Below are 26885 nucleotides of genomic sequence, written 5' to 3'. Positions count from 1 at the left end.
AACCATCAGATTTTTGCCATTGACAATTTGAAATGTAACAAATTGTTGCAAAAAAAAAAATGCTGCTTGCATGAACATAACGCACTACTTTTACATTCTGTTTGACCTTGAATTGTAAATTGGGAACAAAGAAAAAAATCTAAATTTTAAGTAATCAGAAAACTCTAATAAATAACCGTACTAAAGATGAATATAAATATATACACATATAATATACACAGGTGATTAGCCGTGTATTATGACATAAAATTATGCACTTACAGTTTAAAGAGCATCCTATTCTCATCAGGCAGATTGCGGTCGGCCTTTTGGCGTCATTATCGCGCGCAGTCGCAGGTCCTTTTTCCGCTGTAGTTCAGCGTGTGTCCCTGTCGGTCAGTTGACCTGTCATTTGTTTCGTCTTTGGGTCCCACCTGAGTGTCAGCATGTCCCGCTGTCTCGCGCTGGCTCGGTTCGCTCTCGGTTCCTCTCAGAGGGCCAGCTCGCGGCTGGTGTCATCTACACGCGGGCTGAGCAGCCGACCTGTCTCGCGCTCCTTGACTGGAGGTAAGCTGTGCTTATTAGCCAGCCAAGTTAGCCTAGCCGCCTAGCTGACAGCACCAAGATTTCAGTTAAATGTAAACTCTGCTTCGGCTAACCTTTGTGGCCATGTTTTATAAACTAACCTGCGGCTCACGTGTCTTACAGTAGAAACCGATTAACGGTTAAAAATGAATTTAAAGCGATTCGCTTATAAATTTTATTGCATGGTTACATCACACTAAACACAATAGATTTCATTTATCGTTTAATATCCCCCATCTTTGAGGAAAGCTTACAGAAGTACCATACCATAAACCCCTGAGAACCGAGGAAAAAAAGTGTCTTTCAGTTGAACCTTTTTGGTAATTTCCTGCCTCTTTGGAGCAAAAAGAGGCCACCCAAACAAATAAGATATAATTGAAAAGGCCAGGATGTTCTCAATTGAGAGGACACCAGGACTTAACGTTACTGTTACACAAACACTTAAAAACACAAAGGTGAGACCCTTATTTTTTTTTTGAAAGAAGGCTCATGCACACTGCTCAAACGAGTAAATCCATTTCACCTGCTTTGTTTCAAATCAAAGTGGCAGCAAGATGGAGCCCCCCTCCCCAAAATAAGCAATGGTTGTGCAGATGTTGACTACAGACCCTTGCTCGGAACTTACTTTTCTCTAGTTTTGCTTTTTGCTGGTGTCTTTGTGAGTCCTGGTAGCATGAGACGTCACCTACAGCCCAACTGCAAAAGCCCGATCCTGTCTATGCTTTAATCTGCTTCTCAGTACACCTGGATACAGGAGTCGAGCTACAGCATTTTGAACAAGCAAGAGATGTGAACGCAGAGCCTGACTAATGCCCAAATATAAGCTAGTGTGATAACTAAGCCTGGATGACACGAAGCCATGAATCACTTTCTTGAAGGTCTGTTTTGCTGTAGGCAGCATTCGGGCATTGTTTGGGTAAACTTGTGGCCTCAGAGGGTTAAGTAGATCCTGATTAGAGAGATGATGAGGGATCTAAAATGCTACTGCTTCCCTGTTAAATGGCCTCACCATCTTTACTTGTCATGCCATCAGGTTTGTCGGTTGGACAGCTGCAGAGGTGGAGCAGTCGCCCCAGGGTGTGGAGTTCGCAGCAGGCCTGCCTTGGCGTTAGCCCACAGTATTATTACAGCACCCAGGAAGCAGAGAAAGAGCCAGAGGAGGAGCCTCTGCACAATATCATCAGTGATACAGAGGCTGTGCAAGGTACTGGGACAGCTGCAGACATATTTCCTATGAAAGCTTGTTCTCAAATTCTGAATGTTGCTCTGCCTTTGATCTTTCAGGTAGTTTCCACAAACATGAGTTTCAGGCTGAAACCAAAAAGCTGCTGGATATTGTCGCCAGGTCCCTGTACTCAGAGAAAGAGGTGATGTAAAGTTGGACAAAAGCTACTATCATTACAGTTTACCTTCACTGCTCTCCTCTGACTGACTTGTCTTTCTTTCAGGTCTTTATCAGGGAGCTCATCTCTAACGGCAGCGACGCACTGGAAAAACTGCGCCACAAATTGATATCAGCAGGTGGTGAAACGGCTCCAATGGAGATCCACCTGCAGAGTGATGCAGCAAAGGGCACCTTCACCATTCAGGTACACCTGTTTACTGACTTTAGAAGTTTTGGACAAGTTTTAGAACAGGAAGAGTAACATTAGATCAGAAAGCGAGTCGTAATCCTAGCAGATCAGCTGAGCTCGGTGCCAGCAAAACACCAGCCGATGGCTCAGCTGTTACCTTTCCATGTATCCAGTCTTAACCAGGATAATTCTAAATTTGTTCAAGCTGCTTTGCAACCCATCTCCACCCCAGGTCCTCCTCTTTTCTTGCATTGTTACTTACTTAAATCAGTAGCATATCTCTGCTTTTTGTCCTGAGATCCATACAGCCAGCTATAAATAACTATAGCAGGTTGTTCCTAGTGCTTCTAGTGCACTTGAAGCCCTGAGATGGTTTACTGCCCCCTGCTGGTAAATGGGATACAACACACTAGGACAGCTTAACTCTTGAGTGACTGATTTCTATATTCAAACAGGACACAGGAATCGGCATGAACAAGGATGAGCTGGTGTCTAACCTGGGCACTATCGCCCGCTCTGGTTCTAAGGTGAGTGCTTCATTGTGACATTACTTATCTGATATAGCGCTCCTGTTTGGCTTTTAAAATGCAGCATCGTGTTTTCTGATGCTCACTCCTTCTGTCATTATTGTAACTTTCTCCCCACTGTAGGCGTTTTTGGACGCTCTTCAGAACCAGGCGGAGGCCAGCAGCACCATCATTGGTCAGTTTGGTGTTGGATTCTACTCCGCCTTCATGGTGTCCGACCGCGTGGACGTGTACACTCGCTCGTCTGAGCCCGATGCACCTGGATACAAGTGGTCCTCAGATGGGTGAGAGCAAAGAGTGGCTGTAGAGAGGTATCCTTGGTTTGAGAAGGGCTGCTGTGAATCAGAAGTGTAATCCTCAATATTTCACATGGTCTCCCTCAGCTCTGGGGTTTTTGAGATTGCTGAAGCCACCGGCGTTCAACAAGGAACAAAAATCGTGCTCCACCTGAAAGACGACTGCAAGGAGTTTTCCTCTGAGGACAGAGTTAAAGGTAAAAGTGCTGTCGCTGCTTTGGTAACTGTAGGACGGCTGCAGTGAGGAGACGTATTCATGCATCAGTACTTATTGTTTCTGTTTCAGAGGTTGTAACAAAGTACAGCAACTTTGTAAGCTTCCCCATCTTTCTGAATGGACGGAGGCTCAACACTCTGCAGGTGAGCTGCTGTTCTTCTGTTTTGGATGCAAAGGTTGTCACTGAATGGTCCAACCTCACAAAATAAATGGCACAATTGTACAGTACTGTGTAAAAGTCTTTAGCCGCCCCTGATTTCTTGATATTTTGCCTCCAAGGAGCCAAACGTTTGCTCCTTGTGTTTGTCCTCGTACCTGACAATTTTAACCAGAATGTTTTTGTTTGTTTGCTTTTTAACCCTGACCTAGGAATTATTTATTAAAAGGCACTAACAAATAGTAAAACTATCGTTATTTCTTTATTTTATTTTACCTTAGTTTGTTGTACAAGTTCCAAAAAAACAATTCAGTTAGATTAAATGTTTTCAAAAGTGTAGTTTTTGCCGCTCAGCCCTGAAAGGCTCATGGGGTATTGTCATCACCCGACTGGGTGGACAGGCATGTGGTGTGGACACCTAAGTTTGTGAATTTAATAACTTGAGAAAGAGGTGACGTAGGAGCTTCAAATTGATACCATGGGGTGCATCTACTAAAATACCTGGACGAGTTCAAATCTTGGTGACCTCAACCTGAAAGTCACTGTAAGCTTTCCGAAAATCTGGTGTATGGGATAACTTAAGAACAAGACGACGTAGGATTTTGACATGAATACCATGGGTGTGTCTACTAGGAGGCTGAGGGGTAGCACTGTCAGTCATTAGTATTTATTTAGTTAAGTTGAATTTAACTGTAATAATCTTGGTGTCTGTTTATAACAGATGACTTGGCAAAGAACCCGTTTTATATTGTATTTTGTGGCATTTTGTTGCTAGCATAAAAATCCAAAGACAGCAGGCATAAAATAGTATTTTTGCACCAACAAGCTGATTCCCAAAGACCTCTCAGCCCAAATTTGATATACATCGTAGCTGTGTATGTTGTGCAGTTTCCTTAAAGAATTTTAGGCACCTGGGGAGGTGGGAGACAAAAGAAGAAGTATTAAAGAAATGTAATGATTTAACTGGGTTTTTTTTTTTACCTTTATTTATACAAGTAGTTTCATTTAGATTCAGTGTCTCATTTACAAGAGAGCCCTGTTTCAGACAAACATATTAAAATTACGACAATGAAAATAATAATTTTTAATAATCGCTGTCTGTCTTCCTTCAGGCTTTGTGGATGATGGAGCCGAAGGAGATCAGTGACTGGCAGCACGAGGAGTTCTACCGCTACATCGCTCAGGCTTACGACAAGCCACGCTACACTCTGCACTACCGCGCCGACGCCCCGCTTAACATCAGGAGCATCTTTTATGTCCCCGAAGCGGTGCGGAGTATTTCGCAATGCAAACTTTACTTCAGTTGCTGTTTGGTTGCAAAGCTCTGTGAGAATCTTCATTTAGGAAACCGGCTGGTGTTCAGGTCCAGTACTGATAGATGACGTAAACTTTACAGCTTTATAAATTGTTCTTTAGCGACCTTTCAGCAGTGTTGAGTCGAGGAAGCTGGTTTCCTGTAACGTGTGTGACAAAAGAATGTATTTGCCAACAGAAGCCATCCATGTTCGATGTGAGCAGGGAGATGGGGTCCAGCGTGGCTCTGTACAGCAGGAAGGTCCTGATTCAGACCAAAGCTACTGACATTTTGCCCAAGTGGCTGCGCTTCCTTCGAGGTTTGTTCCTCCTCGAATGCTTCTAGCATGCTCTGTATTTTTTTCTTCACGCAACACTTTGCAGAATGTTTTTGTTTTGTTTTTAGGTGTGGTGGACAGCGAGGACATCCCTCTGAATCTGAGCAGAGAGCTGCTGCAGGAGAGCGCCCTCATCAGGTACACTAGCAGTAATGCAGCTGTTTTAGGAATAAGTTTGGTTTAATGAAGGAAACGTACTGTACTCCATATCTGTATTTTTATTGTGGAACTTACTCTCCATTAATCAAATAACAGTCCCTCATGTCTCAGGCCACATCTGCATACATTTGCATTTTAACGGGGCGATAGTGGCTCAAGAGTTGGGGGTTCGTCTTGTAATCGGAAGGTTGCCGGTTCGAGCCCCGGCTTGGACAGTCTCTGTCGTTGTGTCCTTGGGCAAGACACTTCACCTGTTGCCTACTGGTGGTGGTCAGAGGGCCCGGTGGCGCCAGTGTCCGGCAGCCTCGCCTCTGTCAGTGCGCCCCAGGTGGCTGTGGCTACAATGTAGCTTGTAAAGCGCTATACAAATACAGACCATTTACCATTTTAAAACGGTGTTTTAAAAAAAGGGACTGAATTATCTCCCAACACGGCTGTAACCACGCATCTCATTGACCGCTCACCTTCTTCTGGAAACCGCTCCACACAGAGTTTCGTGACCTCAGAGGAAACGACTATAGTTCGTTACAAAAAAATCTCCTCTAAAATATGCATGTGCAAAATCAAAGCCATGACGGTAACCTGTGCTTTGACTATGCATTAAAATAGACGTTTGACATCACTAGAGCATATCAGCGAGAAGACTGACCCCTTACACTAAAACCGTGCAGTCAATTTTTCCGTTCTTCGCTTGTTCTCCCCTCGATGTTTGCTCATTCCTCTACCGTCTCCTTTCTTTAGGAAGCTTCGTGATGTTCTGCAGCAGAGGGTGATCCGCTTCCTGCTGGACCAGAGCAAAAAGGAGCCAGAGAAGTACAGCAAGTTCTTTGAGGACTACGGCCTCTTCATGAGGGAAGGCATCGTCACCACACAGGAACAAGATGTCAAGGTTTGCACCAGAGCTTTGCATTGAAATGACACAGAACTTTAAAGGTTAGCAGAAACACTTTGAGTCTGAGTCATGCTCCGTGCCCTCGCTCTTTGTAGGAGGATATCGCAAAGCTGCTGAGATTCGAGTCGTCGGCTTTGCCGGCCGGCCAGCAGACCAATCTGATGGAGTACGCGTCCCGCATGAAGGCAGGCACGCGTAACATCTACTACCTGTGTGCCCCCAACAGACATCTCGCAGAGCACTCCCCCTACTACGAAGCCATGAAGCAGAAGGACATGGAGGTAAGACTTGGACTCGAGTTAGCCAGCAGCCGGGTAACCCGAGCTGATCATTATCCTGATTAATCAACAACAGGTGCTGCTTAGAGCTTCACTATAACAAACTGCCGTGTCTCCATTTGCGTGCGTGCACGTATGCAGGTGCTCTTCTGCTACGAGCAGTTCGATGAGCTGACCCTGCTGCATCTCAGAGAGTTTGACAAGAAGAAGCTGATCTCAGTCGAGACCGACATCGTGGTCGATCACTACAAGGAGGAGAAGTATGAAGACAGCAAGCCAGGTGTGCCCGTCTTTCACAAGAGCCTCTCGCTGTTGCAGCTGTAGACTTGACTCCTGCTCATCGTCTTTTCTTCCTCGCAGCATCCGAGCGCCTGACGCAGGAGCAGGCTGACGACCTCATGGCCTGGATGAAGAACTCGCTTGGACCCCGTGTGACTAACATAAAGGTAAGAGAGGAACATTTGCATGCCTGAGATACCTGAAATGACTGTTTCTGAATTCGGCTGATGGGTTCTTGGAGGCTTGTTGGTCGTCTCTATCCGCACCTTCGATCGCTTTGTTTCCTTTCTTTTTTGTCCTTTTTCTTTCTGCACAGTTGTAGATTTGTAAAGTTTTGTGGGAAGAGCGTGAACTTTAGGTCCTGAAGGAGGGTATGATGGGAAAAGTTAAACACTTTTCTAAAGTGCTGGTTAAATCAGATTGGGAGCTGTGGTGAATGATCGGCTGATTTCCTGTCACGGACTCAATTTTAACCGTCGTGTCGGTAAATAAAAACCAATGATGTGGAAGCTTGCTTCCTCTATGTGAACTAAGCAAAGTGTGACTAATTCTGACACAGTTAGGGCGACTCGGACCTTAGTTTTTACGTTCGTAAACAGATTACAAGCCAACATCTTCACAGAAGCTCCAAAGCTTCACGTCAGGAATTTCAGGATGAAATCGGCTTGAAAATGCGATTATTTGTGAGTTTGACTCAGTTTATAATGTGAATACATGAGAGACATCAAAGTTCAGCACAACCAGGCTTTCTTTGGCTCAACAAAACCTAAAACCCCAGGTGGAGAGAACGGGTATCACTACAGGAGTAATCAGCTTTCTGCTTCAGGCTCTGTATGAGGAGTTTTGTGGGTCATGGGACTCTTCTTTCACACAGTGATCAGTATGAGTAGCACCTGCTCTAATCACAGATGTTATCAGAGGGTGATAATGAAATGGTGATTAAAAATCTATATACATAAAACACACAAAAAGGACGAGACAGTCCGAGCAGAGGACAGAAGATCGTTAATCAGAGGACAGGAAATCACCTGATTGGATTTTTCTCTGTACAGAGTAGTAATGAAAACATTTTAAGTTAATCATTTTAATTGCTTAATTATTATCAGTGCTAATAAGGTGACGGCTGCACATTAAAGGCCTGAAACTTTAAACTACATTTAAACATTTAAGGTGACTGTCACACAGCGTGGGAATCGATTTGGCTGAAAACGATTTGGCACATTAGAATCAGGTTTCACATCATCACCTGTGGCGGCAGACGGCCGCCCCTCGCTGAGCCCGTTTCTGCTGGAGGCTTCTTCCTGTTAAAAGGGAGTTTTCCTTCCCACTGTCGACAGAGTGCTTGCTCACAGGAACTCACCTGATTTTTGGGGTTTTCTCTGTAATTTTGCAGGGTGTTTAACCTTAACTGTTGTTGTGATTTGGTGCTATATGAATAAAACTTTAAGGGAAATGAACATTTACACATTTCCTGCATCATTAAATGGACATTCCAGTAACAATGGGCGTCACAGTTTGTCCTCGGTTTTGGTAACAACCATTTCATGTTAAGCACCTTTAGAAACAGATTTAAACGTCTCTTTGTTACCACCGTGTGCTGTAGTTAATTTTCTCCTCTGGCACTTTAGCTGACGCCTCGTCTGGACACCCACCCGGCCATGATCACAGTGCTGGAAATGGGCGCCGCACGCCACTTCCTCCGCACCCAGCAGCTGGCCCGCACTGCTGAGGAGAGAGCCCAAATACTGCAGCCCACACTGGAGATCAATGCAGGGTGTGTGTGTGGACAAATTGTACTGGGTGGAGAGTGGGAGAAAGTGGGTTTTTGTCCTCTTCTGACTGCGCTCTGCTTTCTCACAGACACGATCTGATCAAGAAGTTGTTCGCACTGAAGGACACAAACTCTGAGCTGGCTGGATTATTACTGGAGCAGGTACTGTGCTCAGTTATTTCATCTCTATTTGCTCTTTGCCCATTTTTTCCATTAATGATTTCTAAACCAAAAAAAACAAAAAACGCCATATCACAATTTTTAACACTTTCCTTATATTTAGAAGAACAAAAATGAAATGTCAAATGTGTTTTAATGAAAAAATAAAGGCTGCGTTGTAGTGCTGTCAGATACTGCAAATTTTGGTAAATACTGGGCTAATATTGCCAATACCGATACAATAAGCATGTTATTATCAGTGTAAAACGTTGCCCAGCCTTTCTCTGCAGGCAGGATGCTATTAGCTTGTTCACTGGAGAGATTTTATGGTAATTTGTTTTAACTGGTAGCAGTGCAGCTTCTATAGTTTTACTTTTATTTTTTCCAGATCTATGACAATGGCATGATCGCAGCCGGCTTGAACGATGATCCTCGACCGATGATTTCCCGCCTCAACGACCTCCTGACCAAAGCTTTAGAGAAGCACTGAGAGCGGCCCGCAGACACACTCTGCTTTGGTGAAAGCGGCCTGTAGACTGGAGCATTCGCAGCAGCTCAATGGTCGATAAAGCCAGAGAACTAGACTTGATAAAGAATACGCCACCTCTTTTCCCCTCTCAAGACTTTCATTTCCACCGGTGCAGCAGGCGTGAAGGCTGAAACAGGAACTGCCTGAAGATTCTCCATAAACACTTCAGTGTCTCTGCGCTTTGTGTTCTTTGGTCCTGCCATTAACAGGACATGAAGGTCATGGTTGCACCGGTCTGTTGTTACAGTGTGACTTTGCCATTACACTCACTCTTAGTGTACTTTCAGTTAATAGCCAGGCTCATTCTTAATCACATCATGAATACTCCAGGCTTCTCAGTGAGCGCTGAACTTCTGATGTGCTGCTGCCAGCTGGACTCATCTTAAATATCTGATATTTTTCCAAGTTTGGATTTATAAGCTTTATTGGTCTTCCTTTTGGAAATGTGCCACTTCTAAGTTTCCAGATAATCTGGTTTTTCAGAGTAACAACCTCGTCTTTGAGGTACAAATTGTGCATAAAAACGTTGTCCAGCTCAACCACAAGGACACTTAAGAGTAAATCTTCACCTCTCAGCACATTTGAAATTCAGCCTGGTAGTTTGTAATCTTTCGCTGTTCTCACTTTTTTTGCTTGAACCATTTTTCTTACGCTCGTTAGTTTTGCGGTGTTAAAATGTTTCTGAGCAGCGGTTTGCGCTCGTACTCTGAGACTCTGCTGCATTCAGGAAGCGGTAAACGTCATTTCAGATAGTGTGAGGATTTATGGAGTCTTGGCAGCAAATAAACACTGATTCAACATAATGCCCGGTTAAAGAAATGAAGCTGTAATCTGGAACTTCTTTAAAATACAATTTTACTGCATTTCAAAGTAACATCTCTGCTGTGAGAGAGAAAATAAGATGAACCTCAGTTTTAAGACTTCATCCTTCTGTGTGCAGTCTGTCTGCACGGCTGTGTGACCGCACAAGTTCAAGTGGTTCTCAGGAGTTTCTCTGTCCACCGTTATCAGCACTGTCAGTCCATTTCAACCACATCTGGGCACTTTGACCCATCAGAACTCCCGCCCAGGCTTCCTCTTCTTTTGTGAGCCGTCATCGCGGTCTCACCTCCAGACTGTCCGAGAGCATCGAATCCCAGAGGAGCGTCAGGAGAGCTTATCTATGTTTTCTAAGAAGCGTTGGGCCCACCATTCATCCAAATCTATGGGCACAAAGTCTGAGAAGAAAACAGAAATTAAACCATTAGATACATCTTTGTCTATGGCGTGGATGGTTGAGAATAAATGTCAAAAGGATGAAAAATAAAGAACCACTAAATATTACGCTTTTCTCTTCATCTATAAAATTTTCCTTACCACCTATTCAATACACTACTCCACTGCTGCATTTAGCCCAGTGGTAAAAGGTAATCCACTCAACCTGTGAGCTAAACCATCACAAACTGCAACAACAGCATTTTAAATGAGTCTTCGGTGCCCTCTTGTGGTCACAAGGAGGAACTGCGACGGTGTAGTAAATTCAAAGTAAACGCATTTTTAAATCTCATTTAAAAATAAAAGAAATGAGAAACGTAAAAACTTCAAAAATAAATACTAGCATCTTTTACATCAAGCTGTCTTACATAATGCTACGATATATATTTAACACTGCCGACTTTTATCAGTTACGTCTGCCTGCTGGGAATCTAAAGTGATCATCGCCCTCCGGTGGTCATAAGGCGGAACTGCAACAGCTCAGTCACACCACCACATTAAAAGTTAGAGAACCAACGAGTTGTATTTAATGTATTTTTATTTGACTCATCTTATTCATGAGTTTTGGATTTTTGTTCTGGGCTAGAGGTCTTAGTATTATTATGATCACTGTTACATTTAAAAAACCTACAAATACCATGAAAACGTGTGTGAGCTTTGCCTATGCATTGCTATAATAAAATTTTAGAATGAGTCAGATTTGACCCGTGACTTTGGGCTATGCTATTTGGCTGTTATAAACCAGTGCGACCTTCTGCACAGGTTGCAACAGTTACAGGCCTGTGAGCTGCAGCTAGATGAAATATGATTGTTACACTTGCACTAAATAAATAAAATCTCAGGACTTTTTTTTGTCACAGTGCGTAAAAAACACAGACTTGGGGTCTGAAGATAACACAAAAAGGAAAAACAGTAGCTATACTCACCGTCCATGTGTGGGCTGGGAGTGGCCTCTTTATAATGCACTGCTTTCTGTGCAGCCTGGCCCACCTCCTGCTGTAGCACCTCCTGCCAGGCTGAAAACACAAGACTTCGGTCAGTAAAGCCACCATGAACACCAAAATGTCCTCTGTCCAGTCCTACACTCCAGGGCCACACCCACAGTGCCTAACAAGTAAAGTCCAGCAACTGTTTCAGAGGCATACCTCTGACCAATGTTTGTGTTCCAAACAGTGAAGCACGTGGTCACAAACTGTGTGTGTGTGGTTGTACACTACGATTGAGTTCAACTTTGGCAGCTGTCTCCAGGTCACGACTTTGAGGAGCCCCCAGTGGATACGTTTGATTATACAATTTGTATTTCAGTGAACAGAAAAGAACCAATCCAACCTGAACAGAAAGGCGGTGTCAGGCCTACTTTGTGCCCTTGTCCAGTCAGTGCCAAGGTTACTCAAGTCGTTTATGAGCTGCTGTGACTGAGCTTCAATGCCAACAACAGGACACACAGTGTAAGAACCACTGAGCCAAGTGGGGGATCTCCTGGAGACCTGCTGGGTTTGTGAATGTTAAAAAGAAGCCCAAACTTCAAATCCGGGTCACCAGACCCAACAATCCTGTCAGAACGCTTTGGTGCGCTTCTTTAAAGTGATGCCTGGATTTAAACCCCAAGCCTGAAATGTCATTTCTTTCAGCACATGTGCCAGCGTGGGTCAAGAGGAGATTGATGTGGGCGTGAGAGCATTTTTCTGCTCAGTGCCTATCAGTGTCAGAGCAGCTGTGTGGGTGAGGCCTTGGAGGGAAGAAGGGGCTGGTTAGCATCTTGATAGTAAAACAATGTCATTCACAAAACAGCAAGTGAGGAATGGGTGTAACGGTCTCTCACTTTCTTACCCTCAGAGACAAACTTGACATTTTCTTCATGTGACGGGGTGAAACTCTCTTCGTGATGATTGTGTGCAGGCAGAGCTGGAGCAGGGTGATGGTATTTCTTACCATTCGGACGGTTGAAAACGATCTTTGGAGCGGGAAGTCTGAAAGGGGGACAAGAGAAGTACTGTGTTGATTTCTGCAAGAAAGAAAGTGCTCATTATCATTCCCAAGCAGGAACTTTAAGTGATATCCTATATCCAAGAAAGGCTGGTTAAGCAGGAGTAAGAAGTTACAACAGCTGAATGAGGGACCTTGTGATCCAAGGTCACACACACATGAACAGGGCCAGTCTGCCTGGCTGGTTCAAACCAAAAATCATGAAAACCCAACAGAGTAGGCAGGCCAAGCTCAGAGAAAATCAGAGCGGAGTTTTATTCAATCACCAAGGCATCAGCTGATGAACAATTGCTGCGGTCTCTAGCTGATGACGTCCACAGCTGCTAGGACACAGTCATTCACAATCACAACCAAAAGTATCTGAAAAAACTATAATGCAATCATTTCTTTACAATTGTCTCCTTTCACGACCTGTGCACCTACCCAGGCATATTCCAGGACGTTTGTTTGTGCTTGAAGTCACTGATTTTGCTGTCCAGCTGCTGTGTGGGCCCTGGAGAGCAAGACAAAGAGGATAAAACAACTTGTTATCAGCAGTCCGGAGAGGTGAAAGTGGGTTTTCCGGTGTGCCGTGCTTCATAGTTTAGCCCCACAGTCTCACCTGTGCGTCGCTGCGTGACCAGTTTGCTGGGACCTCTTGTAATTGTGTACATCATGCGCGGGCGGCTTCACCTGTGATCCCCGAGTTCGACACTTTGAAGTGTGAAGCGAAGCACGTACATCCAAGAAGCTCTTCTGATGTGAGAAGCTGATCAATCCACTGAGCTGGGGCACGAGAGTGTGCAAACTGTTCGGTAACCTCGTGAAGCAGAGCAGTGCGCCACGCGTAAAAAACACAACAACCCCAAAAACTAGCGACCAGTGCACAGTCAGAGTCCCGTCTCTCCGTGTGCCCCGATCACTCACAAAATGTAAGTCACTTTGGTGCTAAGGTGTCCTGGCCGGCCACAATGTCACATAACCTGAAACAGCGGCAGTCATTCGTAAGACACGAGACGCACACGGTCACCGTCTCGACGTGCCTACACGCCTCCTTTGGCGCTTTAAAGCGACAGCGTCCCCCGAGTGTGAAGTGAGACTTGCAGAGGTGTAATGAAGCTTGTTTCACTAATTTGCCTCAGGTGAGAGCGAAAAGGCAGGATGATTTCACGTTATCGCGATGATTCGGCCTCACTGTGACGAATAAGACACTAAAATCAGGTCAGATGAGTGACGTGTATGTGCTTCAACAAGCAGCAAATGCGCCAACGATGTCTGTGTTTACAGTACACACAGGTGAGCACAGGTGCACCAACAGTAACACATCTGTGGGAGTTCTCCCCCAGTTCAATTCTGAGGCTTAAAAAGTTAATTTTGTGCGTTGGTCTGATATTGTTTGCAGCATTTCGCACCATTCGTGCGTCAATTCATGATTGAAATATATTTATTTGCGTCCTGGTTCTCAGTCAGAGTGTAACCAGGTCGATCCCAAGCCCGGGCGGGAGTTCTCGATACCAAGGCCCCTTTTTGTTTCTTCTGTAACCTTTTAAGGGGAAAAAACTTCCAAATCTTTCGATGTCTGTATCTCAGATGTGTTGCAGTTAAAGACAAAACAAATACTGCTGTTTTTGATATATATATATTTTTACTTATCTTTACACGAGTACAACTCAAGTGTTCATTAAGAAAGTAAGAAAGCAAACTTTGACCCTGTAAATGAAACTATTAGCAGCAGTTGGACACAGAAACACACCTGAAACATCAGAGGAATAAATATGAGTTACAGTAATGAATGAGATGTTCTGCGTGTGTCACCTCGCATGATTCATGACCCACTTTTTCTCAGATTAAACAAAACCCTCTTTTATTGACACACGCATTAAAACAATATAGAAATATTTGAGTTGGTGCTTCTGCTTGCACTTTTGAATTGTACAATTAACCCATATTATCACTGTCTTACATGCAGCACAGTTTCTTGTGTTTTTGTGCAGCTGCAGGATTAAATAAACATCACATAGCCGTGACATGAGATCTTTTACCATTATGACAATGTCATCATGACAAGCAGTAAATATGATGCCTAAATGTTATGTAACCACTATATACATACATTGTTGTCTCTTTAAAGGTGCAGTAAAACCTGTGGAAGATCAGCAGCACAGCAGGTAGAGAAAATGCTTATCCCTGGTCCAGGTGAGGTGGAGGTGTTACTGCCGGCAGTAGAATAAAGGTGACAAGTCTGCACATGTTCCTTCATGGTGTCGCATGTTTGTATAGCCTGTGTGCCAGCTACAGGTAACTAGAAGAAGAGTCAGATTTTACTGGAAGTTTTCAAAAGGTGGTCTTGAGCAATAGTTCTTTGGGCTTTCTGAAGGTCTTTCAAAGTTTTTGTTTGGACTTTGGCTGCTTTTTCACTCATTTTCAGTCCAGTCCTTGTACCTGATCATTTTCAGGGGAATAATTTCGGTTTGTTTGTTTTTGTTAAGGGACTTAACACTTGACCTATGAATAATTCCTATTGTATGTGTCTACACATAACAGACAACTTTGCAAAGAACCCATTTGAAATTGTGTGTTTAGGCACTTTCTTTCTAGCAGATATAAAAAAGTATTTTTGCACCAACAAGGTGATTCCCAAACAGCCAAAAACTGAAAAATCCCAGCATGGTGTGCAGTCGGTCCTTACAGCATTTGAGGAAGCTGGACAAGTGCAGGATAAAAGAAGATGTAGTAGTTTCTAAAAACTATATATATCTACAGCATCTGCAGATATATATATGAGCAGGAACAGTACATGAACAGTATGTGAAAGTCATCTTCTTAAGACATAGGAAAGAAAATTCAGGTTTGATACAGAACTTGAGAGATGCATCTGAACCTTCAGTTGAGCCGTCTGCTGTTCACTGAACGCTCATCACAAATGGTCTCGGTGGAAGGACGGCGGTCACGGAGCCATTTGTAAGGAAGGGAAAAGAGGAGAAAAGGCGGAGGTATGCTGAACTACACAAGAACTGGACTGAATGATGTGGACAGCATGACAATGATCCAACACACTCCCAATGCAGTAAAAACAACATGGATAACATACAATAGGAAACTATCAATCATGGATCGGCCTCTGCAGAGCTCGAGCCTCAACTTTACTGAAGCGTCTTGACACAAAAGGCAGAAACATCCAAAGAAGAGCTTTGAATGTCCTTCAAGAAGCCTGGGAACTACTCCTGAAGATTACTCAAAGATATATAAAGAAACAAGTGTTAGCTCAAGACTTTTGCACAACACTGTAAACCGGTGTATTTCTGTGGAACTGGTTGCCATCACAGAATTAGCTAGCACCAAACTTCTAGCTTTATTCCATTTTATAATTTATCTTTCAGTATTATCAACACTCTCACTTTATTATATACGATTTTTAGGATTATTAAAAGGAAAAATGACGTGTGTTGCTATTCTTTAAAAATTATCTGCACTGGTTATGAATCTGACTGATCGCCACCTAAAAGTCAGCTCCTTGTGAGGCGCTGCAGCACTTCAGTCGTGACCACTCGTTCTTGTGCCTCTTTGATTTCACTACACACCACGCACGCTCATCATTTTTGCAGCACCGAGCAGGTTTTGAGCTGTGACTGTTCCCATCCCAGGCTGACACTGTTCACTCTGAGGTGTACTGTAATGTCCTGAGATTTCTGAGGGAATTCAAGTTGAAGGGTCACCATTTTGACACAGAGGAGATTTATGGAAGAGCAAGAGGACTTCCTAAGGAGGCTGCCTTGAAGGGGAGATTAACCACTTTAAATCGGGTATGGTTTTTATTTACTTGTACGCAGGAGTAGAAATGAATGATTGCACTTCTTAATTATACCCTTTGTCAAACCAACGAGTTTCTAAGATCTAATTTGGTTATATTGAGAACCTGTAAGTCTGGAAGATTTCTGTGTGTGTGGCTGTGTGGTATCGCTCAATAATGAGGATCACAGTCCTCCAGCAGACTGTCAGTCATGTAGCTGATCTTCAGCAGGTTTTGGTAGTACTCCTTCTCCACAGCAGTGTTAACAGTCCAGCCCACCACCTCCACTCCTCGCTCTGCCCAATACTGAACATAGTCCCTGATTGAAAGGAAAGAGAACAAACTCAATTGTGCAATTCTCACGCAGCAAAAATATTTCAAAAATCGAGAGGTGGCTCGAGACTTTTGCACAGTACTTTTTAACACTAAATATGAAGTTAATCATTTATGAGTAACAGATGAATCAAAACCACCTTCCTGTTGGTCACCGTTGGTCTGCAACAACACAGTCTACGGCAAAATAAACTACCTGTCAACTCTCAATTACCGTGAGATGAAGTCTTTCTGCACAAGAATGGCAGAGATCCCACAAAGTTTCCACAGTACGCGATGGTGGGCCCAGTCCAACAAGACGTCCAGAACACCGGTCCACAACTGGCTCCACGTCGACAGAGAACGAGGCGTGCCGTCTCCAAAACGGCTCAGTCTCCAGGGCCGGTGGGTGAGAGCTGTGATCACGTGGGGGTCAGTCTGACGCATCTGCGGACCAGAAGAGGACAAAGGTCAACACAGTGCAGGTTTTAGTAGTTAGTAGAGCCTTTTATTTCGTTTAAACAAAAACAGTGGATTGAATTCAATCTGTACCGGTGGTGAGCAAGAAAGTCTTGGGTGATAAATCTCAGCAGGGCCCATCACTGCCACACAAAATGACATCACTGCCTCCATAAAACAGAGGCTGATTACGAGAAGCTGAAATCACTCACAGAATTCCTCCTCCTAAACATTATCCTAAACCGTTATGATTGGAGTTGTTTTTGACTGATTTTCATGATTAGTGTAATTCAGGAGTTTTTGAATTACCTTGTAGATGACTTTGGGTTCAAAGGAGGAAACGACGCTGGAGTTGTAAAGCACCGGGAACTTCTTAAACATGTTATGAAGCACTGATACAGCCTGTAAAGCAGGGGAATGAACAACACAAGTACTATAACTGTGCGGTAACGTCAGTCTCTTTCTTTTTTTATTACAATCATTGCATTAGTTCAGCTAGCGTGTAGTTTTTCTCTTTTCTTCGAGAGCCTTGTATGTATGTTGAGTAATGTATCCATAAGCCTGTTAGGTTAGCGCTTAGTGTATGTAGTACCATATCAGGTTGACCTTTGACATCAAAGAAGATGGTCAGCTGGTGCCTGATGCATTCCTCCACAGCTTCCTGCAGAGTTGGAACCTTCTCTACATTAAATCTGTCCCTGCAAATTAAAAGAAACCATTGGAAAACTGACATAACTCCCTGTTCTTACTGGTTACTGGTCTATGAACTACATCTGTGTAAAGCTGGTGGTCAGAAGTTTGCATCAACTCATTTATGCTTACAATGAGCATAAATGTCTCATTGTAAGCATAAATATATGATTTCTTTGAGCTGTTCTTTTTCCAGGATGATTTCACATTACACATCTTTAATGACTTTGAAAGCAAGAAGTGGGTGCACAAGTTTGAATTTATTTTGGATTTTCTCTAATCCACACACGGTCAAAAGTATAGATACACACCCACTAATATTTGGTTAAATGCTCGCAGTAAGTTGCACCTCAAACAGATGCCTTTGGTAGCCATAAACAAGTTTCTTGCTTCTAACTCAAACTGGATATTTGACCACTCCTCTTGACTGAATTGACAATCTACAAGTATAACTGGCAGCAAAAGAGCCCCAGAGCTTGATGCTACCACCACCATGCCTGAAATTTGGTATAGTGTTCTCAGGTTTGCAACCACAAGATATTTGACTCATCCGTGTGGAAAGACGCGAGAATAAAGGTGTCATTTTTGGAGCATGATGAGTGTATGTAAGGTTTTTGACCACAACTGTGTACATTCTATTAGTTTTATTCTACGTCTATGAAAAGAGATGCACTATTAAATCATTTTGTTGAAAAATACACATATAGACAAAAATAAGGAGGAAAAAAAGACAAAAAGAGAACCAAAGTTTCTGCATTTCTAAAACTGTGAACTTTTGGTGAAACACACTTCTAAGACTCCACATTGAGCAGCTTATTGTTCACAAACACTTTCCCCTTTTTAATTAGCCTAAACACGCTTGAATCACTGATCAATAGGCAGCCTACTTCATCCTGTGGTGAGCAGCAGCATTGAGTCTCCTGAGCTGAACAAACTGAAGTTTGCTGATTGGTCCAGACCCATTGGTGGTTCGGTCCACGGTCTCATCGTGCATCAGGACTGGGACTCCGTCGGCTGTGAAACTCAGGTCCAGTTCCACTCCGGTGGCCCCGTTCCTACTAGCCTAGAGCAGATGTAATGGGACAGACTGATACAGTGTGAACCAATGTATGATTATATACATGGATGGATGAATTCTGCTGTCCAGAAGACAGATAAGATTTTATCTTTGCTTCATACTCATAAAAAGCTGAAAACCAGCCTGTTGAAATAAAAGAAGCATTTCATCCAGAGGTTTAGGCATCTGGATAGATGCTAGGAAGAGAAGGCATTGTGAGATGGAGAGCAGATCTTTATCATAAAGATGGCATCAGATTATAAACGGCACAGGAGCAGAATCAGGTGCAAGATGAGTCTGACCTACTTCCACTTATTTCTAACCCCCCCAAAAGCAGGTGAAAAACACCAAGAAAACCTGCTTTTACTGCAAAAGTAACAGCGACAGCATGTCTCAGCAATGGCTTTTAACCCAAGGGGCTGTTATTCCAGATAACACCATAATTAAATGTCCCTGCACCTGTCATTTGCTGCAGGTAGATAAGAGACAAGAGGCCTGTGGTTATAAATCAGAGCACTACAGCTCTCACCTCTCTGATCGCTGCCAAGGTGTTCTCCGGAGCGTCGTGGCTTCCTCCGCGGTGCGCCACCACCGGGACGCCGCCGCCTGAGGAGAGAGCGCCGGGCCGCAGGACTCGAGCGGCCCGGTCCGCCGGCACCGGAGGGAAGCGGAACATCACCATGAAGATGTAGAGAAACGCGGTGAGGAGGGTGGCCCAAGTGGCGCTTCTAGTTACCAGTACAACCAGCAGAAACACCACTGAGAAATACACCACCTCATCTCCGATCTGCAGCATGGTGAAAGAACACAGGACGGGATGTTTGTGTCACGGCCGGCTGGGTGGATGCAAAAGTCGCTGTTTAGACACGGCATGGATGGAGCTCTGCTATCAGTACGCGGGTGGCTACATGTTGGAGGCAGATCTCAAATAGATGAGCGAGAATCAGCAGATTGTGAAAAGGATGGATACAGGAGCGCTGCTCTTATCAGTGTGGTGCTGCAGAAATCTATAATGTCCTATTTAAAGAATCAGATTTCATGAAATATAACCTGGATTTAAACATCCAATCAAGTCGGTTTGGACAAATATAAGAAAAGCTTGTGCTTTTATTTTGAAGGCAAAAATCACATGACCAGCTCCTCTGACCGGTTTAGTACAAACAGGATATGCACAAACAACCAAACATACACCATTTTGAAAACATTTTTCTTAAAATCAAACATTAGAGCCAAAGGAGTGCAGCCGAGGAATGAATGCAGAACACAGCAAATTAAGGAGACTGTACATGAATAAAAAGAAATTATTAAAAAATCTTTTCTTTTTTTTTTTTTAAAGAAAATTTAGTCATAAAACTCATAGTACTTTAGAACAATGGTGAGGTAATGAACAGGTCTTGGAAATGTTTTCTACTCTTGCTAAAAAACAAACAAAAACAATTAAATAGACTTCAAAGAACAGAAAGTGAACACTTTTTTCACAGTTAAGGCACAAACATCTGTCCGTTTCTCCGTGTGCAGCGTCACTCCGTGCAGCTTGCTGTGGACTCTGTGGGCAGTGAGCTGATGTGCTGGAGCAGCTGATCGCAGTAGACAGGACTTCGCTGTTTGTCCCGGACAGCCTCCACCTCCTCCTTCAGAAGTGCAGGGTGCACCGAGCTGCCTTTCTTCAGGATTTCTGCGCACGCACACACACACACACACACACACACACACACACACACACACACACACACACACACACAGAGAGAGAGAAACAAATTCAGAAAGATAGCACACATTAAAGTCAGCGTTCTGGATTTGAGCTGAACATCAAATGCTTAAAAATTTGGGCCCAAAAATAAACATCTCCCATGATCTTCAATTCCACTCTACACTAAATAACAACAGCGAGCTGATGCTGTCACTCAGTGAGGGGTGACAGTTTTAACAAGCTCAAAGCCACTTATAATATTTGCACCATCATCATACTTAACAACTGGCACACTGTACTTCTCTTAAAGTGCTGCCTCATATTTATCTGTGAACATAAAAATAACTCAGTTTAAAGTTTTAACTACTGGCTGGATGTGTTTTTAAAAGCACTCTGGCTCATCAAGATGCTGCACATCTCACACAAATTGCAGCTAAGGTTTCCTTCCAGCATTTTTCCTGCCAGTAAGAAATTCTGACATTCCCACCCCAAAACGTTTTAGCCAGACCCAAAGCAAAATCTCTTTCCCCCATTCAACTTATAATAAGCTATTTTTAAAAAACCTTTTATGCTTAGGCAGTTTACAAAATCATAATGCACATTTTTGTTCAGTAAATAGTCATAAAAAAGAAAGAAATGCACAGATTTCTGTCAAACAAGGTAACAGATTGATGATGTGCAGGGTTTTTTTTCCGTTTTGTTTTTGCACTTCAAGTTTTTGCAGTAAAGAGTTGACAAGAAAGAGTCGGAGAAGATACTTAGCAACGGACTGCAGGTTGGATTCGAACCCTGGATGCTGTACAGCCATAGGGATTTTCAACCAGTGAGCTAAACTAGCACGCACTGATGCGCAGTTTTAATCTGAAAATTTTCATGGTCTTCCAGATCTCGTTTTCCATAGTCCCCTTAATTTAACAACAACAACAACAATAATAATAATAATAATAATATTTTAGCTAATAAAGGTGGGCGAGGCACTGTTTTTATAGCTTTACAGCCTTTCCTTATTTTATAGGCAAGCAAAGGCTGTAAGTTGACCTTTGAGCTCCAGGTGGATGCCGTCTGTAGAACAACCTAACCACGCATGCACTTTAACTACAAGCTCTGTGGTTTCCACGTCAACAGCACTTTTATGAGTTTTATTGAATTTGTTCTCATGTTCTCTTTTATCAGCTGGAACGCTCACTAAACCTAACCCCCCCCCCCCCCCCCCCCAAAAAAAAACAGCAACAGTGTAGCAAAATTGCAGGTGTGACCCTGAATCATCTTCATAACCTGTACAAGGTAAGGACAGGCCCAGCCTATCCTGGATGACTCTAGCCACCCTTTCTCAGAGAAGTTTGCCATTAGTCTTGTGAATAGCACGCTATTTATTGCATTTTGCTTGTTGATTGTGTGTTTTTTGCTGACTGTAAATCAAATGACCCTTTTGGAGATAATACAGACCTCCATGACAGCTTTTTTGAACATTCTTATTCGCTTAAAGGACTGAGCACACCAGCAGGTGGCAGCGATCAACTATATTATAGACGCCAAGTGTGCAGATCCTTAAAGAAAAAAAAAAAAATCCACCAGGAGGCGATAAGTCACTGTTAAAATCCTCTCCTCCATTGCTCCCACACGCTGTGCTGATTTTCCAGGTATATTGAATTACTTCTATTGCTGTCCCAGTGGGTAAACACTCCACAAACAACAATGCAAAAGCGCTGTTTCAGTGGTGACAGAATATCACTCTGGATGAGTTATTGCATGTAAGCTAATCATTTGATACCCACCTTTGTTCTTCAAGGGGATTGAGGGGATTCTTAGCTTTTGTGTGTCCTGTACTCAGTTGGGATGGATGTGGTGGGGAGAGGCGGGACTTTGAATTAAAAGAGAACAATGATGGCTTGTGAGAAGCAAGTTACGCCCGTGCCAGCAGTGACAGAAGGAGGGATGGGAGTGTTGTCCATCATTCTGTCAGGACATGCTGCAGACATCAAGACAATTCGCAGATATGCGTTTGAAATACAAGAAGCGTAAGAATGGGATCAGCTATTAAAGGAAGAAGTAGAGAGAGATAGAGGGAAAAACAGAGGGTGGGAGAAAGAAAGCTTCAAACAGAGCCATGCATGAGAGGGAGGAATGCTTCCACCAGGATATGGGCTGGTTATGGGTGCTGTCAGATATAGATCACTCAGCGAGACGCGAGGTCATGTATTCCACAAAGAGTCTCTGAGCACAGTTTGAAGAGCCCGACTCACAACCATATACTTAAACTGCTTGAGGCACATCTGCTGAAAAGAATACGTTCTAATGCTCTTGTGTCATTTATTTCAGCACTTCTAAAACACTTTGGAGCCTCTTGGAAATTTGAGAAATTTCCAAAAACTGTAACATCATTTAGGTACCATTCAAACCATTGGTATTCCAAACCCTTTCAGCCTAAATGCTTCAGACACACGTGACACAATTTTACACAATTGTATCAGAAAATAAATCTGGATTGAAAAGATAACATGGGTGAAGGTGGAATATGTTTATTTTGTTTGTGTAAATGTCCCTCATTTTTTCCATTTATAACAGCAATGTGCAAAAGTCCTGCGCCACCCCTCATTTCTTCAAATTTTGCTTCCAAGGAGCCAGTGTTGTGTCTATAAATAACACACAATTTTAAATTGTATCTTAAGGGAATTTTTTTACTGGCAGCCTGCTGCAAAACAGATAATTTGTTACCATTTCTTTAGTTGAATACATGAAAAATACCAACGATAATGCAGTTTGCCAAAAAGCATTTTTGCATCAACAAGGTGTTTTTACAAAGCGCTATTAGCCTAAAACTCCCTAGATTTCGGCACTGGTGTGCATTGTGTCCTTAATAAATTTGAGGAAACTGGACAAGTGGGGGACAAAAGAAGATGTAATAAGTCTTAAAAAATATCCAGCACAGACCTGACACAGGACCTGAGTGGTGCCTCTGGACCTTTGGGTGAACCATCGGAAAAACTGGAATTATGCGTTTGTACAATCGGATTTTGACCCATCATGTATAGAAAACGTGATTGGCTACAGCTTCCTTTTTCAGCATGAAAATGATCCCTAATACTGTGCCAATGTGGTAAATGAATACTTTAATTGAAAAAAACAAAACAAAACCCACACAATGAAACAAAACTATCACTGTACTTTTTGGCATCAACGATGGATGACCCCAGTGTGAGAGTCACTGGTTTCAGCTGAAATAACTAAACTAGATATTTAAACTTTTAAATATCAATTAAAAGAAAAATCTATTGTCTGTCACAGTATGTTGACCTAAAATCAGCCAATAATGTTAAAGAGGGCTGATGCTTTTTTTATACATTGAAAAGACCAGCAGTTGTTTATAAATTTCATTCAAACAGTCTTTTTTGGTAGTTGTGAGTGCTGCATCAGAGTCTCATGGCCAAGGAAAATGTAGGAACACTTCACCCAGTGTGACTCATCTATCACACAGAGATCTAAGACACGGAGTAAAGACTTAACAGGCTTTGGCTATGCAGGTACTAACTGCTAGCAAAATAAACCCAACAGTGATGTGGGACTTTTCATGGGATTTGTTGCCATTGTGTGAGATACGCAACTGTTTCGTGTCCTGGATAAGTTGAGACAGTAACCACATCCTCAATTATTCATTTCATGATTAAACTGAAACAAACAGAATCAAGGCCATGGACATCTTTCTCTCAGTTTTAAAGAAAGTGAGCAAGATCCAGGCCAGCGCTCTTCCTAATGCTCCACCTCCACAAGTGCGGCTAAACGAACGTCCTAGCCTTGCCAAGAGGAATCCCATTATTTTTTCCACCCACCAAGGAGATCCTTAAAAAAATAAATACAACACAGAAACTGCTCTCAATAAAAAAAAGAAAAGAAAAAACACTGAATGTGGGTGTGCATATAGTAAGTCTCCATCACAGAAACAAACAGTGTCTTTGTAAAGTCCTCTTAAGTGTGAGGCTTCATGGTATTGAGGCTTCGGCGGCATTGGGCGAGTATGAAAATGCTTCTTTTTTAAACCCAGAGAGAGAGAAAGAAAGAGAGGTCCCCTAGCGAGGCCTCCCTCTCGCTCATCACTGGCAAAGGCATCAGCACTCACCTGCGTCCTGTCAGAAGCAATGACAGCTAACATCCATATGAGAGTGGGAGGGAGTGCAAGTCCAGAGGAGCAGAGGCTTGGTTAGACAGTTCAGGAGGGAAAAAAATGTGCTCAGACTTTCCACTGATACGTAAATAAAACACAGCCGTGGACAACAGAGGGCACGAGGAGGAGGAAGAGAGAATGACAGATAAAAGATGAAGGGATTAAGTGGGATGTGAGGGCAGATGTGAAAAGGTGGCGAGGGGCAGAGTGGTCTGAATGTGGTTTTCATTTCGTGGGAGCGTTGAGAAGAGAGATCCTGAGCAGAGAGGCAAACCACACACACAAACACGCACACACTCCTGTGCGTGTAGGAGGGAGTTAATATACAGACATTAAAGCTCACATATTTAACCTGTGAAATGAACATCTTAGGTGGGGAGGTCTTTATCTGCAACCCCTGAAGCCCAAGAAAAGCCCAGCTCTTAATGGTCTTAAAATACTTTGACAGGGGAAATTGCACATGCTGCTTCTGGTGATAAACTGTGTGGAAAAGAGGGATAATGGTAAGCTTTGGAAAAAGGGAGCAGAGGGTACACTGGCCGACTGCCAGTAGCACAGTCTAACGTTTGATAGAAGACACCCCAAATTCCTCTCATCCCTGTCTGAGTGTTTTGGACACAGGGGGCTGATCTGCAGAGCGTCACACCTAAACTCTGCTTTCACCACTGCCTCACACTCACCATCATATTTCTCAGATAATCAAGATCGTAAGATCCGTCGCACATCATCTGAAACCAAACAGCGCACACGCAACTTGAGAACGGTGCGCTTAATGTATCCCAATGAATACAGTAACAGTCTTGCACTATTCTCACAGCATCAGGGACTGTTGATGTCAAGAAAAAAAACAAGCTGTACGAGAGTTTGTCATTGTACGTCAAGAGTTATGGTTTGGATTAAGAGTGCAGACCCAGAAGGAGCTACAGCACATTTCGTTAGCAGTAAAACGTCAAATTTAAATATTTTTTATTTGTTTTAAAAAGCAGGTTGAGGGCATGTTTGCGTCCTGCTATCAACACTCTGTCCTCGTCTCTAAACCCCACCCAGTCTTACCGAGCACTTGGTCCTGCACTGAACTGTCAGGGTCATCCAGGTGCAGGAGCAGCTGCTGAAAGAGAAGCTGCAGATGAGCACCGCAGAGCACAGGGTTGTAGTCTTTGGTCAGGCTGGAAAACCACAGCCCCACAGCCTGCAGGGCCACACCGCGCACCTCCTCGCTGCTATCATCCAGACGCTTCAGAAGCTCTGTGGTAATAAATAAATAAATAAATAAATAAATAAATGTTTTTGACTACATCAGGTTTATAATGAAAAATGTCAGGTACTGACAGGTACTAGAAAGAAAGAACATATTTCACCCATACTGGCTTCTTCCAGGCTCTTTACCTTACAATTTAAAACACCTTAAGGCAACAGTTTTGGTGCGATATAAATAAAAATGACTTGAATCGAGCCTGAACTGCATTCACACAAAATGACAGTGCACACTGTGACTTACCCGGGTAAATCTTATTGAGAGCCTCGTGGTGCAAACTGGTTCCTGTGAGTCTGAGTATGGAACACAGACAGCGACAAGCCAACAGTCGGCTCATCTGAGAGTCCTCCTCCAGGGCCGACAACACCAGGGGATGCATCCTCTCCTCCAGACTGATCAGCTGCGTACAGAACAGGCAGGGGGTCAAACTACATCGTTTCTAAAATGCAAGCCAACCAAGAAAGAAATTCTATCTCTACATAAGATGTCAAAGCCATTTTCATTTAGGGGTCAGTCAGCACCACATGAGGTTTTATTTGCTTAAATTGCGAAACATCAACCTGAAGTATAGCATTTACAGGTTTGGATGAGTTCACAATCACGTTGAGCTCGAGTCCAGCAGGAACTGATGTTTTAATCACACCGGCAGAGAAACAGACTGATGAACAAGGTGAGGCTCCAAGAAGTGATGGCTAAAACCTCTGTCGCCCAGTCTGTTTGCTATCGAAACCATGCAGGCGAAACAATAAAAAAAAAGTTTAAAAAAAAAAAGAGAGCAAGGAAGGGGGGGGGGGGGGGGGGGGGGGGTCAAAAAGAGGAGGAAAACTTGGCAGAGAAGTGATCCGGCATTACATCAGTGAGAATCTGACGGTGCCAAGTGCAACTGGAGCTGCTAATTGTTTTCACAGGGAACAGAGAGGAAACAATGTCCTTTTAAACGAGTCGCTGTCGAGTCGCCTGTGGAAAACACACATGACTTTCTGTTCTCGCATCGAACTGGATGTGTTGTTCAACTCAAACCCAAAATTTCTCTTTCGAGGCTTTACGCTCCTGCAATCATGGACACGTACGCCTACGTTCACACCGCCCCACCCCAGATATTTGCAGCTAAAGATGTCTGAAAAGACCAGGTGCTTGAGCTAGTTTAAAATGGTCACTCTGTGCACGCGAGGGCAAGTACTGCCAGATGTGCGGGTGCTTGTGCGAACGCACATACTGTAA

At 43.3% G+C, this 26885-nt stretch overlaps 4 protein-coding genes across 4 annotated transcripts in view; 1 reads left to right on the top strand and 3 right to left on the bottom strand.

Annotated features, from left to right (window-relative positions):
* The first annotated feature begins 337 nt into the window (after positions 1–337).
* trap1 (TNF receptor-associated protein 1) lies at positions 338–10356 on the top strand. The gene is made up of 18 exons (XM_086289253.1): positions 338–546; positions 1598–1768; positions 1849–1931; positions 2013–2153; positions 2594–2665; positions 2789–2949; positions 3049–3158; positions 3248–3321; positions 4448–4603; positions 4828–4948; positions 5035–5104; positions 5867–6014; positions 6113–6298; positions 6437–6575; positions 6656–6741; positions 8203–8348; positions 8435–8507; positions 8893–10356. Exons 1-18 carry the CDS (start codon positions 426–428, stop codon positions 8992–8994), a joined length of 2160 nt encoding a protein of 719 aa, XP_086145379.1. The 5' UTR covers positions 338–425; the 3' UTR covers positions 8995–10356.
* LOC147332601 (MAPK regulated corepressor interacting protein 2-like) lies at positions 9871–13030 on the bottom strand. The gene is made up of 5 exons (XM_086289254.1): positions 12875–13030; positions 12697–12766; positions 12118–12257; positions 11214–11303; positions 9871–10250 (listed from the first exon to the last, which is right to left on the bottom strand). The coding sequence occupies exons 1-5, from the start codon at positions 12927–12929 to the stop codon at positions 10180–10182; spliced, it is 426 nt and encodes a 141-aa protein (XP_086145380.1). The 5' UTR covers positions 12930–13030; the 3' UTR covers positions 9871–10179.
* An 845-nt stretch (positions 13031–13875) lies between these two features.
* On the bottom strand, positions 13876–19584 carry LOC147332600 (glycerophosphodiester phosphodiesterase 1-like). Its single transcript, XM_086289252.1, has 6 exons — positions 19090–19584; positions 18391–18566; positions 17406–17511; positions 17123–17215; positions 16590–16801; positions 13876–16361 (listed from the first exon to the last, which is right to left on the bottom strand). Exons 1-6 carry the CDS (start codon positions 19354–19356, stop codon positions 16214–16216), a joined length of 1002 nt encoding a protein of 333 aa, XP_086145378.1. The 5' UTR covers positions 19357–19584; the 3' UTR covers positions 13876–16213.
* A 65-nt stretch (positions 19585–19649) lies between these two features.
* The window catches only part of dnaaf5 (dynein axonemal assembly factor 5), a 33016-nt gene continuing 25780 nt past the window's right edge, over positions 19650–26885 (bottom strand). The window contains exons 11-13 of the mRNA XM_086289251.1: positions 25908–26064; positions 25463–25654; positions 19650–20235 (exon numbers count right to left, since the gene is read on the bottom strand). Coding sequence (XP_086145377.1) covers positions 20081–20235; positions 25463–25654; positions 25908–26064 — 504 coding nt within the window. The 3' untranslated portion in view covers positions 19650–20080. The remainder of the gene's footprint in view (positions 20236–25462; positions 25655–25907; positions 26065–26885) is intronic.

This window comes from Aulonocara sp. 'chitande type north' Nkhata Bay, linkage group LG4 (assembly GCF_057382095.1).
Source record: "Aulonocara sp. 'chitande type north' Nkhata Bay isolate Kocher_YH1m ecotype deep benthic linkage group LG4, A_spYH_male_GT1.1, whole genome shotgun sequence".
NCBI classification, from domain to species: domain Eukaryota; kingdom Metazoa; phylum Chordata; class Actinopteri; order Cichliformes; family Cichlidae; genus Aulonocara; species Aulonocara sp. 'chitande type north' Nkhata Bay.
Note: the sequence above shows the minus strand (reverse complement) of the source record. Positions and strands in the feature narration are given on the sequence as shown.